This window comes from Marmota monax, unplaced genomic scaffold (assembly GCF_021218885.2).
Source record: "Marmota monax isolate L192 unplaced genomic scaffold, Marmota_monax_Labrador192_F-V1.1 WCK01_AAM20220418_F8-fsc00059, whole genome shotgun sequence".
Lineage (NCBI taxonomy): Eukaryota > Metazoa > Chordata > Mammalia > Rodentia > Sciuridae > Marmota > Marmota monax.
The window spans coordinates 6,565,209-6,584,100 of record NW_026693595.1 but is presented as its reverse complement, the minus strand read 5'-3'; the positions used below and the strand labels follow the sequence as shown (position 1 = coordinate 6,584,100).

General features: G+C 34.4%; 1 protein-coding gene across 4 annotated transcripts in view; it reads left to right on the top strand.

The window, feature by feature from the left end:
• Smc5 (structural maintenance of chromosomes 5) overlaps positions 1–17,738 on the top strand; it is a 103,993-nt gene extending 86,255 nt beyond the window's left edge. Inside the window, exons 18-25 of one of the 4 annotated variants that reach the window (XM_046459411.1) lie at positions 5,737–5,862; positions 8,264–8,308; positions 8,727–8,822; positions 9,261–9,365; positions 9,577–9,696; positions 13,833–14,012; positions 14,094–14,189; positions 15,344–17,738. In XM_046459411.1, coding sequence (XP_046315367.1) covers positions 5,737–5,862; positions 8,264–8,308; positions 8,727–8,822; positions 9,261–9,365; positions 9,577–9,696; positions 13,833–14,012; positions 14,094–14,189; positions 15,344–15,487 — 912 coding nt within the window. In that variant the 3' untranslated portion in view covers positions 15,488–17,738. Of the gene's footprint in view, positions 1–5,736; positions 5,863–8,263; positions 8,309–8,726; positions 8,823–9,260; positions 9,366–9,576; positions 9,697–13,832; positions 14,013–14,093; positions 14,190–14,884; positions 15,291–15,343 lie in introns of those variants that run through there. The other 3 variants (XM_046459410.2, XM_046459413.1, XM_046459412.2) reach the window with 3 other exon arrangements.
• The last annotated feature ends 1,154 nt before the right edge of the window (positions 17,739–18,892 follow it).

Below are 18,892 nucleotides of genomic sequence, written 5' to 3'. Positions count from 1 at the left end.
CTGGTGCAATGGGCTGGCTGAGAAATAAAAGCTAAGAGAAATAAAACAGCAAAAAAACCCACATAACACAGAAAGTAGTTTCAAAAACAGGGGCAGGATGGACAAGCTGATCAGATGGATGGAGCTTCAGACAGTATATTTTATTTTTATTAGGAAACATCAAAGACCTTCCATTGAATGTTCTTTACCATAATAGGATAAAGGTGGGGTGTTCAGTTCCTAACAGGATATGCCCATCCCCTGTACTACTATGAGGGACCTTCCTAGCAGAGCAGAGGGGAAGATCACGTTCATTGGGCAATCTGTTGCCAGTGGTAGAACCATGGAAAGTTCCCAATGCTAGGCCCATCCCTCCTTACTTCCATGCTGAGAAAAAGTCCTCATGTATTTCACGGATAGCATCCCCAAAGAATGATAAGCAATCTGCGACTGTGGTCCTCTAAACTTCGACTGTGCTGGATACCCTTAACAGTCCACACCCCACCTGATAGAGAACAAGGACTTTGGATTACTTCCCCCAATTTCACCCTCTTCCAGCAGGAAGAGCAGCTTGGAGATGTTGTCGCCCTTTTTTCCTTAGAAATGGAGTGTACTGTACGGTGGGGAAATCTAACAGTGGTCCACTTTGCTCTGAATGTAGCCCTTGCTTCTCTGCCACTGCAGCTTATTTTTAAAATGGACTTGTTTCTTTCTCTTCTCTCTCCCTGCTCCTCCCTAATCTCTTCCAGTCTCAGGAGAAACAGGATTACCTTTCTTCCCCATTTTAGGCAGAGTTATGTGTCCTTGAGTACACACCCACCATAAGAACAAAGTCTCCAAGATTTGGGGGATGGTACTAGAAGATATCAGAAATGACTGTCTCCCAAATTAACAAGTGAATTACAACTCCAACAGAGAACATGAGGAATGTAGCCTTTGAATCAACTCTTTAAAAGCCCACTGTTCCTGCTGATGGGCAGAATCACAGCCTCTGGACAGGAGTCCCCTGTTTCTCTTTTGCTAGCAAATCAGTAAAACTTTTTTCCGTTTTCTCAAAAAGGAAAACAGTATATAAGTGTATTTAAGTAGCTTTGGCTTTCTCTTTTACTTGTTCTTTTTTCTTCTCATGTTTGCTGCCATTTACCTACATGTGCTTTAATCTGTCTTGTCTGTTCATCTTGCTATGCAATTCACTTAAACCAAGGAAAACCCTTTTTTCCCCCTACTTGTCCCTTTGAACACATGACATATCCCTCTGAGGAACCATTACTAACAATTCTGATTTTATCCTTTGCTTTAATAAGGAAATAAATTTGCAAAAGAAAGCTGACATAGTAAGGATGCTGAGGGGAAAGAGAGGTTGTTTGTTAACCCTCATGGGGTTGATACTTATGCAGATTTTGGAAGGCAAATAAGGCAGCAGAGTTCCTGACCAATAGAACATTCCCAGGGAAAGGCCTATAATTGTGAGCCCCTGTTTGATAGTGTCACCACTATCTTGAATACTTATAGGATAGATACTAAGCTAGGATAAGTGTGAATACAAATACAGTGATGGACAGTCGTCTTTTTTTTTTTTTTAACTGTGGGCAGATTTCCTAAAGTCCAAGCTTAATCTTTGTCTATAGCCATACATATAATATCTGACTACTTCAGGGATATGATATTCAGTTCATTTATATATTTATTTAGGTATGCATGACAGTAGAGTGTATTTTGACATATTATACGTACATGGAATATAACTTATTTCCAATAAGGATCCCATTTTTCTGGTTGTATGGATGTAGAGTTACACTGGTTGTGTATTCATGTATGAACATAGGAAAATTATGTCAGATTCATTCTACTGTCTTTCCTGTTCCTATCTCCCTTCCCTTTATTCCCCTTTGTCTAACTCAATGAACTTCTATTTTCTGCCCCCTGTTGTGTGTTAGCATCCATGCATCAGAGAGAACATTTGGCCTTTGGTTTAGGGGATTGTCTTATTTCCTTTGGCCTAATGGTCTCCAGTTTCATCCATTTACCGGCAAATGCCATAATTTTATTTTTCTTTAGGGCTGAGTAATATTCCATTGTGTACATATGCCACATTTTCTTTATCCATTCATCTGTTGAAGTGTACCTAGGCTGTGTGACAAGGTGATTAGTGTGCTGCCTAGCATGAAACTAGTGTTTGTTTAGAAAGTATAGGTTTATATCAGTACTGATATTAAGTTATAAGAATTAGAAATTGAAGCCAGGCACAGTGCCGCACACCTGTAAATCCTAGCAATTCAGGAGGCCGAAGCAGGGGGATCATGAGTTCAGAGCCAGCCTCAGCAACTCGTCAAGGCTCTGAGCAACTCAGTGAAACCCTGCCTCTAAATAAAATATAAAAAATGGCTGGGAATGTGACTTAAGCACACCTAAATTCCATCCCCCCACCCCCAAAAAAGAATTAGAAATTGTTTGTTTATTCCTCTTAATACTAAATGTAGGAATTCTGTGCTATCCGTTTAATCTCTTTTCTGCCTACCTGCAAACCACTTCCCTGCAAAGTAGAACTGAATGCCACATATTTTTTACTTACATGAGATACATATAACTTTGAAGAGTAAATATCAATTGTTTTACAGTTTTGAGTATTTCTAATCTGAAGCATTTGAGATTTCAGGTTTTCACAGTTTGGGAATAATTGCTTATACATACTGAGTTCTCTTGGGGATGAGACCCAAGTTTAAATAAAAAATTCATTTATGTTTCATGAATACTTCATATACATAATATATGTCTAATACACCTGAATTGACTATGACTGATCATAAGAAATGTGGAATTTTCTACCTATGGTGTTAGTTAGCCCTTAAAAAGTTTCAGATTTTAGAAACCAGGCATGGTGGCGCACTCCTGTAATCCCAGAGGCTTGGGAGGCTGAGACAGTTGACTTGCGAGTTCAAAGCAAGCCTCAGCAACTGCGAGGCACTGTGCAACTCTGAGACCCTGTCTCTAAATAAACTACAAAATAGGGCTGGGATGTGGCTCAGTGATCAAATGCCCCTGAGTTCAATCCTTGATACCAAAAAAAAAAAATTCAGATTTTGGAGATAATATCTTAGTAAAACTTCATGCTACCTAGAAATCTAATTTAATTCTGTTTGTACAGAATACAGTTTTTATTTTATTTGCCTTTTATTTTAATGAGTTGCTAAATAGAAATGTTAATAGAATACTCAGCTATTTGAATAAGAAAGTCTGTGAATAATTCTTAATTCTTCCACAAGAGGGCCTTCTTAGAAAAGTTTTTCATTGTTTAATGTTACCATATTTCTATACAATTTCCATAACAACTAAATTTTCTCAAAAAAAAAAAAAACCTTTAAGAATAATGATAATATTTATTCATTTCTTTCAAGATATATACCTACAAAGTAATATTTTCTGAGATGTTAGTGGGGGTAACTTGTAAATTTCGCCCTTTTCTCCTCTTATGTCTTAAATAGATTGAGTATTTTCTATTCTCTATTAACTATTAAAGGCTAAACTCTAAACAGAGATGGGAATAAAGCCATTCCACTAGCCTGACTTTAAAGCATTTTATATAAATGTATAATTCCCTTCTTTCTATCTGCAAAAATTGTGGTTTAAAATAGACAAGTGCTCTCAGGCACGGTGGCGCACACCTGTAATCCCAGCAGCTTGAGAGGCTGAGGCAGGAGGATCATGAGTTCAAAGCCAGCCTCAGCAAAAGTGAAGTGCTAAGCAACTCAGTGAGACCCTGTCTTTAAATAAAATAGGGCTAGGGATGTGGCTTAATGGTCGAGTGCCCCTGAGTTCAATCCCTTGTACAAAAAAAAAAGTAGGTGCTATATGAAGAATTATGTCAAAAACATGTATGTATAGAAAGAACTTTTTTATCTTTTATTGATTTTATTATTTTTTTAAAATACACGACAGCAGTGGAATGCATTACAAATCTTATTACACAATTTTTTTGATCTTGTATATAAAGTATGTTCACGCCAATTTATGCCTTTATACATGAACTTTTTTTGCATTACAATTCTAAATACACATATATACCACAATTTTTCATATCTCTGTATACAGAGTATGTTGACACCTAATTCAAGTCTTCATACATGTATTTTGTATAATGATGTCCATAACATTCCACCATCCTTGCTAATACCCTACCCTCTTCTGCCCCCTCCCATACAGCACTATTAAATGAGTTGTCCTTCTAAGTCGGGAGCTTCCACAACTCAGTGGTGTTTCTTTCTCAAACTTCATTTTAGCAAAATTAGAGGAACGGAACAGGAAGCAGGAATAGAAGTCATTAGGAATATTTAGTTCCTTTCCAATTGCCCCCTGTTGTACATTTGCCTGAGTACAGTGGCCCCTAAAGAGAAGAGTAAGGTTACTGGGAGTCTTTAACATTTTCTTTTATTTCTCTCAGACCAAAAAGACTGAGGAATTTATTCAAGGAAACCATAGTACTAAGTGATTAGTATAAAGGCTTGCTCATATGTTCAGTACAGTAAGGTCCTTTTACTTTTCGCAACTGTATCTTAGTTTAGTTTTTTTTATTTCAAATTCATGAGCATAAAAATCACCTGAAGACCTTATTAATAATATAGATTTCAAGAACTGGGGTTGTGGCTCAGTGCTAGTCATTTGCCTAGCATGTGTGAGCCACTGGGTTAGATTCTGAGCACCACATAAAAATAAATGAATAAAATAAAGGTACATCAACATCTAAAAAATTCTTTTTTAAAAAATAGATATCAAGCCTAATCCTCAAGATACTAAGCAAGTAGATGTGGGGTGGGGCTAGGACATCAACACTTAAGGTGTTTTTTGTGCAATTTGAGTTTATTGCAAAGAGCAAATTGGATCTTTGACTTTCTTAAACACCTGTTCACTGCTCGTTCCATAACCTCGGACATTTTTTTTAATAGCTCTCAGACACATCTAAAAAAAGATAACGTATTTCTCAAGATTGTAATGGGGATCAGATTAATTTACTTACGGGTTATAATAATGCTTCGCCTATAAGAGGCATTCAGTAGATTACTCATCATGCGTGAAACTTTCCCAGTCTGACCCTTGCCCACCTTACCAACTCTGATTGCTGACAAATTCCCCTCCTCTAATCACATTAGATTACTTGTTTCTTAAATAAGCATGTCTTTGAGGTTTTCATGCCTTTACATTCATAATCACCTATCCTTGGAATGCCTTCTGCTATTGCTTCTTTAGTAATTTCTTCTGTTTGGAAACATTTTAGTTGTCATAGAAGCTATGATCTTCGTACATCCCCTTCCCCCATTTATGGGGGAAGAAGCATTGTGAGCTAATGAAAAGAACATTTGTCCTTTAAGCAAATACGGATGTGATTCATGACAACTTACTAAATGTGCACATCGGACATAATCTTGCTGTACAGTGTTGTGAGATATAAAAGGTGTATGTGAAGCACCTAGCCGGGGGCCTAACACATAAGCATTCAGTAAATACTGCCTGTTTCTGATGTGATAATGATTCTATGTATCTTTCTCCATATCCACCTTTCTATGCTTAATGCAAAATATAATACTGGCATTTAATAGGTTCTCAGTAATTATTTGGTAAAGGAATGAATAGGTCCATGAATAACCACAAAAAAGGCACTAGAAAAAGGCTGTTAAATTTCAGATATGTGGTGATTTAATTAAACAGCTCTCTGATTTAACAGTAATGTTCAGATTTTCAAAATGTTTCTTTTTCTCCTAATAGCAACGTTTCATTGAGTTGGATGAAAATAGACAAAGATTATTGCAGAAATGCAAGGAACTTATGAAGAGAGCTAGGCAAGTATGTAATCTTGGTGCAGAGCAGACTGTTCCTCAAGAATATCAGACAGTAAGTATAAAAATTATATAATGCTAATGTTGCCATAACACATTAATTTAAGCTTAAAGTATCTTATGCATTATAATAGGCCATGAAAAATATGATGTGTCATAAGAAATATGGGATTTTTTCCCACTTTAAAATGGAATACACATATAAAGTAATTTCATTCAGCAGATTTTCTCTACTCAAATTTGGCCACCAGTCTTATTACTTAATACTAAAGTTATTAAAATGTAGGAATTACCTTACAGAAGTATTGGTACCATAATAATCATTCTTGCAATAAAAGTGAGCTTTTTTTCTCAAACCACCTTTAAGGAGTGCATTGTATCAGCAATTGGTGTGTAACAAACAGTAAGTAGGATGATTCTTAGAGAAACAAAGGCAAAATGAAAATGTTTTCCTAGAAATTGGAGTGTTTAATTAGGGTTTACAGGGAGCTGAATCTTAAGAACTAACATCTGTCAGAAAAGGAAAAAGGAGCTCTCAGTGTCTTCATTTTATTGACTGACATCACTCAGTAAAATTAGTGAAAGCTTCCCTTTAGTTCACATTTCATTGTTGTATATCCGACCTATGACCCTAGTCTTTATCTGACAAGTGGGGATGACACCTTTCCTGCCTATTGAAAATAATGTCAAAATAAAGTAAGAAAATTAGTTTTTAAATAATTGGTATTTGAATGTCTTTTTTTTTAGTTTTTAATTTGAAATTTATTTTAATAGATAATGAAATGTATACTAAAGATATAAAAAGCAGGAAAAAAGACTAACTTGGATTACATTTGTCAAATCACCAGAGATTTTATTTTGATACCTGATGTAGAAACCTCAGAGAATAGATTTGACTGGGTAAATGTTAGGAATGGAGTAGAAATCTGTAAAACTAATTGAGGAGGTTATTGTTTTTAAAGATAGTACTAGAATTTTTCCTAAATATGTTTTTTCATAAAATACGTGTTTTCATAAAATAAATATTAGTTTAATATCTGCATTAGTTATCTTTCAAAAATAGCATGATTTTCCTTGATAATTTATACTGCTTTTGAAAGAAACAGAATTAGAAGATAATTAACATTCATTAAAAATGTATTAATTACTTGCATTAATCAAGATAGACGTTCTTCTATACTGAAACATTCTAGTCTGCAGGATGGGGCAGACAAAAACACAAAGGCAAATAGATAATGTAAGATAAAGATGTTATAGTTTTGTGGGAGTTTTTTTTTTGGTTGGTTGGTTGGGTTTTTTGTTGTTGTTGTTTTGTTTTTGTTTTGTACTGGAGATTGAAATCAGGGGTGCTTAACCACTTAGCCACATATCCAGCCGTTTTTATATTTTATTTAGAGACAGGGCCTTTTGAATTGCTTAGGGCCTTGCTAAGATGCTGAGGCTGGCTTTGAACTCAGAGTCCTCCTGCCTCAGCCTCCTGAGCTGTTGGAATTACAGGTGTGTGCCTGGCGAAGATACTGTTTTTGATAAGTCCTGAATGAGGAAAGGAAATCACTCAAGTGAAGATGTGAGGGAAAGTATTCCAGGCAGAGAAAGTAGTTCATACAAAGCCCCTTAGATGGAAGTTATTTAGCATATGTCAGGACAGAAGGAATCTCAGTGGGGCTAAAAAATTATAATCCAAGCAGAGAGGAGGGCAGATACCAGATTATGTAGGGTCATTCTTGTACAATACATACAAGAAAGGCAGCAGGAGACCAGACAAGAAATTATAGTAGCATGGATTAGGATGGTAGCACTAGAAAGAGAGGGATTGATAAATTTAGAGAGTCTTTTTAATGACACAGCTAATAGGACTTACTGGTGGATTTGGATGAAGGGGTTAGAGGAAACCCCTCGGTTTTTCACCTGAGCAAATAGTGATGTTATTTACTGGGATGGAAAAGATTGAAGGAGAATTGTGTTTGCTTAAAATAATGGAAAAGGTGGATGAAATGAAGATTCTGTTTAAGATGCCTGTTAGAGTCAGGTGAAGGCAAGTAAGTGTTAGGCATATAAGCTCAAAGCTCCGTGGACAAGTTAGAGAGTCAGCAAATGTACATAAATATGTAAAGGTCTATAGAAGTAGAACTGCATTCTAAAGGATTAAAAAAAGATTAAGATATTAGATTAATATAATTTATCAATCTCTTTTAGGATTTCAAGATTCATATTGTACCTTTTAGTATATGGGCTAGGCAAAACAATGTACTGCTTGTCTCCCCTCATGCTTAGGTATCTATTCTAATTTGTCTCTGTGGCATGGATTCAGAAGAGGGTCCTGTGGTGAAATTCTACTGTCAAAGTAACTGGATTCTTAGGATGCTTTTGTAGTTCTTCATAAGTACAGTATAAAGTTCTAACTTCTTGCTCTCTTTCAATGCCCCACATATTCTGGACCCATTCTACCAATTCAGCAAGTACCCACCATTCCAAATGGACACAACTCCTCACCCCCCATGGTATGCAGTGCTCCTTCTTTTTTCCAAGCTTCTGTTTCCTTTCTGCCTTGTTCTTCCTTAGCCATTTGCTTTAAGGCCCAGAGATGAATTCTAGGCCTTTCAATTCTCTTAACTCTCCTGTAGCATGAACTGGTACTTTTTCAAATTCTATAATCTGTGATATGTACTGCTTATTTTAATACTCAACATCATTACATTGCCTTAAGGTATTACCCACTGTATACATTTTGATTTCTTTTAAAGTGTAAGCTTTTTGAAGGCAAAAGACCTTGTTTATATTTCCTTTGCAACTTTGAATGCTAGCATGTTATCGATTAGATAGTAGATAATTAGTATATTATCTTTCTTTTTAACTATTTGATTGGAACTGTTTTTGCTGTGCTATCTCTAATGATAGGTAATTTTTTTTCTTCTTTAGGCTTTTCAAGATCTTCCAAACACATTGGATGAAATTGATGCTTTATTAACTGAAGAAAGATCAAGAGCTTCCTGCTTCACAGGACTGAATCCTACAGTATGCCTCTTTCTCTGTTCCCATTCTGCAGCCACCACAGTTGCCCCCCTCCACACACACCACACAGTTCCCTTCAGTACTTGCCTCCCACTCTGTACTAGAGCCTTGGTAATAATAAGCTAGACAGCAGGAACAATGTGCTTTAAATGCCAGATTCTGAATCTATTAGAATTTTAAATAGATTCTTCCTAAGGAACACAGTGTTCCGTGCCTTTTCTTTATAAAAAGAATAGTTGGGTTAACTTGAAATACTGTAACGTCTATTTTTTTCAAGGATTTAAAAAATGGCATTTCAGTATGTAATAAGAACATATATTAATTGCATACAAACAGTGCAACACAATTGACGTTTTCAATTAATGGTTTCATTGATGCAAAATTCTACATAATGTTATCCTTTGGTAGATTTATCTTAAAGGAACATTTTTTTTCTGCCAGGTGGTTGAAGAATACACAAAAAGAGAAGAAGAAATTGAACAGTTAACTGAGGAACTAAAGGGAAAGAAAGTTGAACTAGATAAATATAGGGAAAACATTTCACAGGTAATTTTGTAAATATTTATTTATTATCATATGCTTATTATTAATGGTTTGGGCATTTAGAATAATAGAAAATGGAATGATATACCCCTTAAAAAAAGTGTCTTCCCATAACTAGATCGATATTGATATAAAATTTGTTCTATGTAAAGGTATATATCAGAATATAATAATACTTCTTTTAAATTATGTATTTACATTACCTTTTTTGTAGGTAAAAGAAAGGTGGCTTAATCCCTTAAAAGAGCTGGTAGAAAAAATTAATGAAAAATTCAGCAATTTTTTTAGTTCCATGCAGTGTGCTGGTGAAGTTGATCTCCATACAGAAAATGAGGTAAAATAGCTTTTGGAATATATTTCTTGGCAATTAATTTTAATTAAGTGCTAAAAGTACATGTAAAATAATTTACTTTAGAATTATGTCTGAAAATTTGGCTTACTAAAAAATTATCCAAAGGAAAAGACCACCTATGGTATTCCTTTAAGGTCATGTTTTTGCGGGGGTTTTTGTTCTGTTTTTTTTTTTTTTTTAACCCTGCAAGGGTGGGTGGATGTTTGAGATTAGTGACTAATTCCTTACTAGCTCTGTTTGTGTCCAATTTGAGTAAGGGTTATTCAGCCATGTTGAATAACCACTTTCTAAGTTAGAAGAGTCATAAAATTAGAAAACATTACCAAAATACACTGTATGTCAGAAGTTCCTTTTTGATCAGAAATTTACAAGAACAAAAGTATTTGGAAATGTGCTAATTTTTTGAGCCACACACAGTTCATGTTGATGTGTAAAGAGAGCCTGAAGATGTAGCTAAGTGGTAGAGCACGTGCTCAGTATATCAGATGCCCTAGATTCAGTCCCCAGCACCAGAAAAGAAAGAGAGTCAGGTGTGTTGGTGGATACATGTAATCCCAGGAACTTGGGAGGCTGAGAAAGGAGGATTGCAAGTTCCAGGCTATCCTCAGAAACTTAGTTCCTAAGCAACTTGGTGGGCTGAGGATGTAGCTCAATTGTAAAGCACTCCTAGGTTTAATCCTTAGTTACCCCTACCAAAATAAGTAAATAAATAAATAAAAGAAATGTACATAGATGCTTCAAAATAATTGGGAAACAGAAGTGGGTAAGGTTATAAGTGAAACAATATTGGCCATGTATTGATCATAGTTGAGGCTAGTTGCAGGCACATTGAACTTGTTTTAGTGTTCTCTCTAATTTTTGTTAATTGAAGCCAGGCACAGTGGCACACATGTGTAATCCTAGCTACATAAACATAAAATTTTAAAAGGTACTGAGCAGGTGGCTGGGGTTGTGGCTCAGGAATAGAGCACTCACCTAGTAAATGTGAGGTGCTAGGTTTGATTCTCAGCACCACATAAAAATAAATAAAATAAATGTATTTTTTAAAAGGTACTGGGGATGTAGCTTGGTGGTAAATCTCCCCTGGCTCAACCCCCTAGTACCAAAATAATACTAATTATGAATAATCTGTGTATGTTGAAAACTTCTCCACAATAAAATTTTGATGAGAAGATAGTAAAAAATATCACTTCACAAATTTTCCATTTTAGCATGTATGGAATTTTGTGTTATGTTACATATATAATTATAAAACAAGGTAACACTGATTTTTGCCCCCCTGAGGAGTTTAGACCCTTAATTCCTTCATCTGTGTAGTTTGAAGCATAAATATAAAATATTATTTTATTTTTTGAGTACCAGATCTAAGATATTAGGTCCTACTACAGTGATTGTCATCCATACATTCCTTAGGTTTGTTATAATTAAGGGGGATGTATTATAATAACAATAGTAATTTTTAATATGCTTCCTTTGTGTCTAGTACTTTTAAGTTTGTTATCTTATTTAATTCTTTCAACCATCTTGGAAGGCAGATACTTCATCCACTGAATGTAAAATAAACTAAAAACACACATTTACTAAATATCACTTCGCTTTCAAATAACAAGAAATCAAACTATATAGATTTTGACCAGGTAAGGCATAAATATATAATCAAGGAAGCACAGTGAAATATATGGGACTTGACCTGTTGTAGAGATCCCATTCTTTAACTCCTAATGCATGATACCGTAACTTCATCACATGCTTTTTCTTCTGGACAGCTTTTCTCTGTTTTATTTTTATTTTTAAAAATTTTTTTGGTACATTGTAGTTGCACATAATGATGGGATTTATTGTTACATATTCATATACGCACATAATATAACAATATAATTTGGTCAGTATCACTTTCCAGAACTTCCCCCTGCCCCTTTCACCTCTCATATCTTGGTCTCCATGAGATCCACTGCTCTTTTTTACTGTGTTTTAAATGATAAATGCACTTCTGTAGATGATTATTCTGTAGATGATTATTCGGTGCTAGGCTCCTGGATAATGGACGTTCTTACCTCTTCTCAGCCTCTTCCTTTGTCTCCCTTCTGTTCTGACCTCTTTAATCATAGTTCTTTAATTGCCTTCTTTATTCAGGTCTTCAGTGAGATGGAAGAAGCTATAATAGGGCAGAAAGAGTAAAGGATGGATGTTAGAGCCAGAAGCAAAACTATAGTAATCAAAACTGGTAGTCATAAATTATAGAGTTAATAAAATTATTGTGGAAGAAATGCAGCATGACAGTTAAAAACTTGACATTGAGAATTAGAAGTATTACATGTTTATTACATTGTGGTTTATTTATTTTGGTGTGCTTGGCAGAGGGGTGGAGGCGATGGCAAACAGATTAAAAGTGGTATTTCTAAAATTTGACAGTGTAACAGAATCCTTAAGGTTAAAGAGATTTACTATCGTGACCCACATGACATTTACTCAGTTTCCCCAAACTAGGGCAGTGTGTCAGATTAGAAATATTAAAGGTAAGAGAAATTTAAGAAATAGACATAAGTGAAAAGTAGAGGGCATGGTGGGATGGTCCAGCTCTGATGGAGACTGGATCTAACAACCAAATGGAGCCCACCCATTTTATTTAAATAGGTAGGAACACTGGTGGGATTCAGAGTTGAGGAACTTCCTGAGGAAAACAGGAAGAAGATGGCAAAGACAACTTGATTGGGGCTTAGCAGGTTACGCCCTACACCTCCTCTACTTCCAGGCTGCTGCATTTGAACCTAGGGCTGTCTGAGCCAACAGGCGGAGTCAGCATAATCTGAGCAGTCTTGAATCCATGGGAGTTCTCAGGAGAGTAACACCCCTGCCTTAAGATGGCTCAAAGAAATCCATAAATCATTCCCAGCCCCCAACAGTTTTACATTTTTGTAAAAGTTCTGTTAGTCTTACACTCTCTAATGTACTCACCACTCATCTTAAACATGTTGTGATCAATTACATATTGTGATATTTTGGATATAATATAGTATTAAAATTACAACCAGAGAAGTGAAAAATTCTGCTCCATTTGTATACAAGGAATCAAAGAGCATTCTACTGTCATGTATAACTGATTAGACTATTATTAAAATGAATCTTATCTATTTCTTTTTGATTTTTTAAAATATGACCACTAGAAAATTTTTAATTGCCTGTTTCTTTATGTCTTTTGGTCAGCAGTATCTTAGACCATACAAAACTATTTGTTAAATAGTTAAGAGTGTGTGTGTGTGTGTGTGTGTGTGCATGTGTGTGTGTGAGAGAGAGAGAGATACTGGGGATTGAACCCACACATGCTAGGCAAGTGCTCTGTCGCTGAGCTACATCCCTAGTCTTAATAGTTAACTTTTAACTAGTGAGTTATGTTTTAAGGTAAATCTGAACCCAAGTGACCTAGAAATGACAAATAACACTGATAAGAGCAGTAAATAAGCTTTAGAGCAAACTCAGTTTGAGCAAAATGTATAGAACATTGAATGTACCTTGTTATATATCTGGCATTTTGCTAAACACTGTATGTATATATGTGGCATAATATAAAAATTCCTGCCTAATTTTCTTCTTACCTGAGGGGTGGTGAGAACTTTTGGTCCTTTGCAGAGTCATACACAGCTACTTCTCCAGCTGAAAATGGCATGGCACTCCATTGTGTTTTAATTATTTTTACCTATAGTTTAAAAACCCAGCATGCTGAAACTAAAATAGTGCCTTTCCATGACAGGTCTTCTCACTAATTTCTAAAAATTCTTGGGATAGCCTGCTAAAATTAAAACCAATGGTACAGGACAGGAAAAAATTACTTTTAATTTGAATAATATCTTGTCTAATAGAGCCTTCTTAGATGGTAACTGCTTAAAAATTTATTTTTTAAATTAATATCACTAGATTTTAAGTTATTTACTCTTTAAACTGATGTATTCCGTCTATTTTCAAACAATAGAATTAAATTGCCCAGGGCCTGAGAGTATAACCAGTTGATTGGAGTGCTTCCCTAACATGCTCAAGGCCCTGGGTTCAATCCCCAGAACCACCAAAAATAATTAAATTGCCCAGGTAAACTGTCATCTTGCAACTTTTTAAATGTTTTTTAGGAAGACTATGATAAATATGGAATTCGAATTAGAGTCAAATTTCGCAGTAGTACTCAACTGCATGAATTGACTCCTCACCATCAAAGTGGAGGCGAAAGAAGTGTTTCCACCATGTTATACTTGATGGCCCTTCAGGAGCTTAACAGATGTCCATTCAGAGTAGTTGATGAAATCAATCAGGTATAGTGATTATTATTTTATTTGGATCTGATATTTCCTGTAATGAATATAACTATAACCATTGTTATCGTCATGGTTTAGGGAATGGACCCAATCAACGAACGGAGAGTGTTTGAAATGGTTGTAAACACTGCCTGTAAAGAAAACACATCTCAGTACTTCTTTATTACACCAAAGGTAGGTAATAAACAATCTCAAAGTGCGTGTGCATGCAGAAGTCCTCTGTGACTGACTTACTGTGTAGTAGATTTTGGCACAATATGTAAATATGAGCAGGAACACTCCCCTCCCAAAAAAGAAATCAAAAATTTATAATATTTACATTCATATAAGGATCAAGTTCCAGTGACATAACCAGAAATCTCATTATTTGAAAAAGAGGCAAATCTTATGTTTGAGAACTGAGCTTTTCTCCCTGCTGTTGGCACTCATTCCTCTTCTAGAAAAGCTCCTCTTTTGGCATTAAAAGATGACTGAAGAATGCAAACACTAGAACTCCCATCCTTTTCATTTTCCCAGAAAATTCTGTCCTATCACATACTTTCCCCGTCTTTATTTACCACTGTTCCTCCTCTGGCCCAGAGGAAATCAGAAGTATCCCAACATCTTCTACTCACAGATAAACTTTGATAACAATACGGTTATCTTATGACAATTTTCTGTAATCTAGAACTATTGAAATGAGAAATTTTCTTTTGTTACATCTTGTGCTGTAGGAAAATTATAAAAGGGATATACTCAAAGATGTATTTATTAAGGTAATCAGATACTTATTTTTCTTTTTCAACTAAGTAGTCATGAAAAATTTCATTGAAGAGCCCATCCCAAATTCAGATTTTTATTGAGTTTTATCGTCTGCTTTTTTCCTGCAGATACTCTGTGGAATAGGCAGATCTGTTAATACTCTAATTCTTACCAAACACCTTGTCCTACGAATAAAACATTCCTGCACACACTTTTCGGGCTACCAGTACATCATAGTGCTTGACCACAGAAGTTGCATGAGAAGTGTTTGTGGATAAAAGTGAAAGTGTCTATCCTAGGAAAATTATGAAAGACATACTCTTTTCCAGAACCCACCTGGGGAGTTGTATCATCCAGTTGTCCTATGAACTTAAAGGATTCCCTGGTGTTGATTATTTCTTAAGCCGGTATGCTAACTCAGGTAGCAATCACAGTCTGGCAAGGCTGTGATTGAGGTATTTGAGAGCTTCGTTCATGTTTTGTTAATATTAGAGTAAGCTGATATATTTGACGGTGAACATGTAAAGTTGGAAAACTATGCTTCTTGGTGTATAGCATTGTGTGACAGTTTGTCTATTTTAATGCAGCTCCTGCAAAATCTTCCTTATTCTGAAAAGATGACAGTATTATTTGTCTACAATGGTCCTCATATGCTGGAACCAAACAGATGGAATTTAAAGGCTTTCCAAAGGCGGCGGCGCCGTATTACATTCACTCAACCTTCTCAGTAGAAGCAAAGGGAGGGAACTTGGAAGTTTTTCTGTTAGATTCTGTTTATAAATATGGCTCAACTGAATAAAAGTTGGTAGATTTATTAAAACAGAAAGATTGATTATTTTTGGAAACTAGCTTTTAAATATACAAATAGGTTAGTGAAATGTATATCACAATGATTTCTTTCTCTGGAACATCATCTGGTAGTAAAAGTTAAGTCTTCAGTCTTGGTTGATCTTCCTTAGTACTCTGTGAGTAACTGGATTCCCATGCTTAAAGGTATTTACTATTGCATATCTAAGGTACGGTGGAATGGAGGTTATCAACCACAAGTTTTCTTGACACAATAGCCCTGAGCTTTAATTGCAAATTAAATTAATAAGAACTAATTACCTATAAAGTCATCTTAAGATGACTCTAGAATTTAAATTCTAGTTTCTCCCAGTGTTATTTAACTTTTTAAAATTGATATGGAAGTATCTAATGTATAGTAATAATTTATGACAAATCTATTCAGTGCTTTCTATTAAAAAAAGATTACCTTATCTGCACTAGGAAATGGAGTTTTGTGGGCCTTTGAAGTAAGTTTTATGAAACTTGATGCTGTTATGGTTTTTCAAAGGGGAAAAAAAGGCAGTGGGCCTCAAAAATGCTAGCAGAGCTTCTTTGAAATGCCACAAGGTGGCCACTAGATGATGCAAAATGCAGCCAAAAAGATTGACAGAGAATAAAATCAGGTGACAAGGGTTTTTAAAGAATAACCTTGTAAAGTCTGTGGGGGGGTCTTGTTTTGTTTTGTTTTTGTTTAAATTTCTAAAAAAAAAAACAAAACATTTTTATAATTATTTTTAGCAAGATTTTCTTAAAATTTCATATACTGGTTTCTACAATTTGTATTTGAAATTTCTCAGTGCTGGGTAAGAGTGAGGGAAAAACATTGATTTGTTTAAAACCATAATGTTTTTAGAATTTAAGCGTAGAAGTCCTTCTTTACGGTGTTGATCTACGCTTTATCTTAGAAAATCTAGTTTAAACTGTTTTCTTCCAGCTTGAAAGAATTAAATGAGGAAAATCATTTGTTTATCTCTGAGAGTTTTGCTAATTAACAGTGCCAAACAAATCCTATTCTTTTAAAAAAAAAGTAAATCTTGTAAGAAAATGGACTGGTCCAAGAACACGTCTTTGAGTAGTGAATTGGTAAACCTGTTCTGGTAAACCTGACAAAATTTTATTTTATTTTATTTTATTTTATGTTATGTTATTTTGACTTGCTAGGCTGAATAAATTGAAGAATGGCATTCAGTTTGGGTTTTTGTATATTCTTAAATAGCCACTGACATTTATTCTTATTAAGTCAAAAAATAATGAGCTGAGTTTATGTCCTTTTCCTTAGACATTTTCTCTTTTAAAACATATTTTTTCTTTATAAATGTTTTAAAAGAGCCCTCCCCTCCTAAGTAAACTAAACCTAGTGCATGTCATATGAAAATATTTCAAAATGACATTTTTACTAGTATGAACAAGTCATATGAACATTGAAAAACTTGGTAACATATTAGTAAATGGACATTACCAACTGTATTCTGTTGTTACTTTGTTTCCTACTATAATATCTTTATTATATATTCTTGATGTAGTTTGTTTTTTGATAGTTATTACAGTCATCTTGTTTCTACAAAATGAACCTCATTGTGCTTGAAGATTAAGCATATTTGAAAATAAAATTTTAATTTACATATGCTAACAGTTACTTCATACCTTGTTTATAAGAATTATATTTCTCTACTAGACAAAGTAATATTTGGTTTTACATTGAATTTTGAGCTCCGAAGGATAAATTATGTATCATTTTAACACATTAAAGAATAGTAAGTCTAGAGCAATATAGTTTCAACCACTTAAACTGTCATGTTTTCTACAAATGTTGATTTTTAATTAACATTCAAATTGTAAGAACTTAAAGTAAAAGCCTGATTTGATGAAAAAAATGATATTGAAAGCTTTAAGGTGACAAGCATTTTTGATTACTAAATTTTCATTGATTTGCCCATGGAGAGTCTCTGTTAAGATTTTCTATATTGAAAGTAAGAAGAAAGATTTCTTGCTGCTTTCTGATTGTCTTTTGGACGTATGCCTATCTTTGCAATATAAACCTTTAGTATGTGAAAAATGTAATTTTGTCTTGCAATTGTATGTGTACATGTCTGTAATTGATAAAAAACTCCGTTGGAAATGCTAATTTGTTGGTAATAAATACATATTTTCATATTCTTTGGGTGTGTTTTTAAAACAAGAACTTGTTTATTCTTTGAACCTTCTGAGGAGTCACTTGGTTTTCATATTTTCTGAAAAACAAATCTCTTAAGCCCCCACCATTTTTAAAACAGAATTCAGCAGTCTATTCGTGTTCAAAAGGATAAAAATGTAGTCTCTTGTCTGCCTTTAATTACATTACATTCTAATAGAATTAATAAACATGCATGAGAAAAAGTTTCCATCATCTAAAGAAGCCAATCAACAAGGCAAGTATAAAAATATTTTTATGTTGAAATATTAAATTATTAAAAACATGCCCAATAAGCAATTTTGTCATATTCTTATATTAAACTACTATCAAAGTAATGTTTTTAAACATTTTGAGTGAGGTAGACTATCACTTGCAGACAAGTTACTGAACTGTTTCCATGCTGGTGAAATGAGAATGACAGCTAATTCACAGAGTTATTGAGAAGATCAAATGAAATCTGGGAAATATTAAGGAACCTAGTTCATGGTAGGTGCTTTTATAAATGTTTGCTTTTCTCCTGTTTTTGAAAACTGTAATATATTGATTTTTTTATACCTCAAGTTCTGAATTCTAAGTTAATATATAGTTGCTTATTGATAAGTACTGTGAATTGTTCAAAGGATACAGAAACCTACCAGCTTTGAGGAAATCTTGTGTATTCAGATGTAAATATTTTCATATATTTTGTAATCTTCATGAAATATTAATATAAGTTAGATGAGCTATCCTAAAGATACTTATACTAATCCATGTCATTATTCTATAGTCATACCATATATTTTGGAAAATTTATAATTAATTTGATTATTTGGGAAGTTGGACTGTGTTGACAATTTGAGCTTTTTTTATTCCCAGTGGAAAAATTGGGTATGGGGTATTTTTTGTTTGTTTTGGGGATTTAACCCAAGAGCTACATCTCCAACCTTTTTATTTTTTATTTTGAAACAGGGTCTTGCTAAGCTGCCCAGGCTAGCCTTTAATTTGTGATTCTCCTGCCTCAACCAACCTCTTCAGTCACTCTAATTACAGATATGCACCCCACACCCAGCAAGGATTTTATTTTTTTAATGTTGAAATATAACTGCAGTCATATGCCACACAGCAATGTTTCAGTCAATGGTATATAATGTAGTCT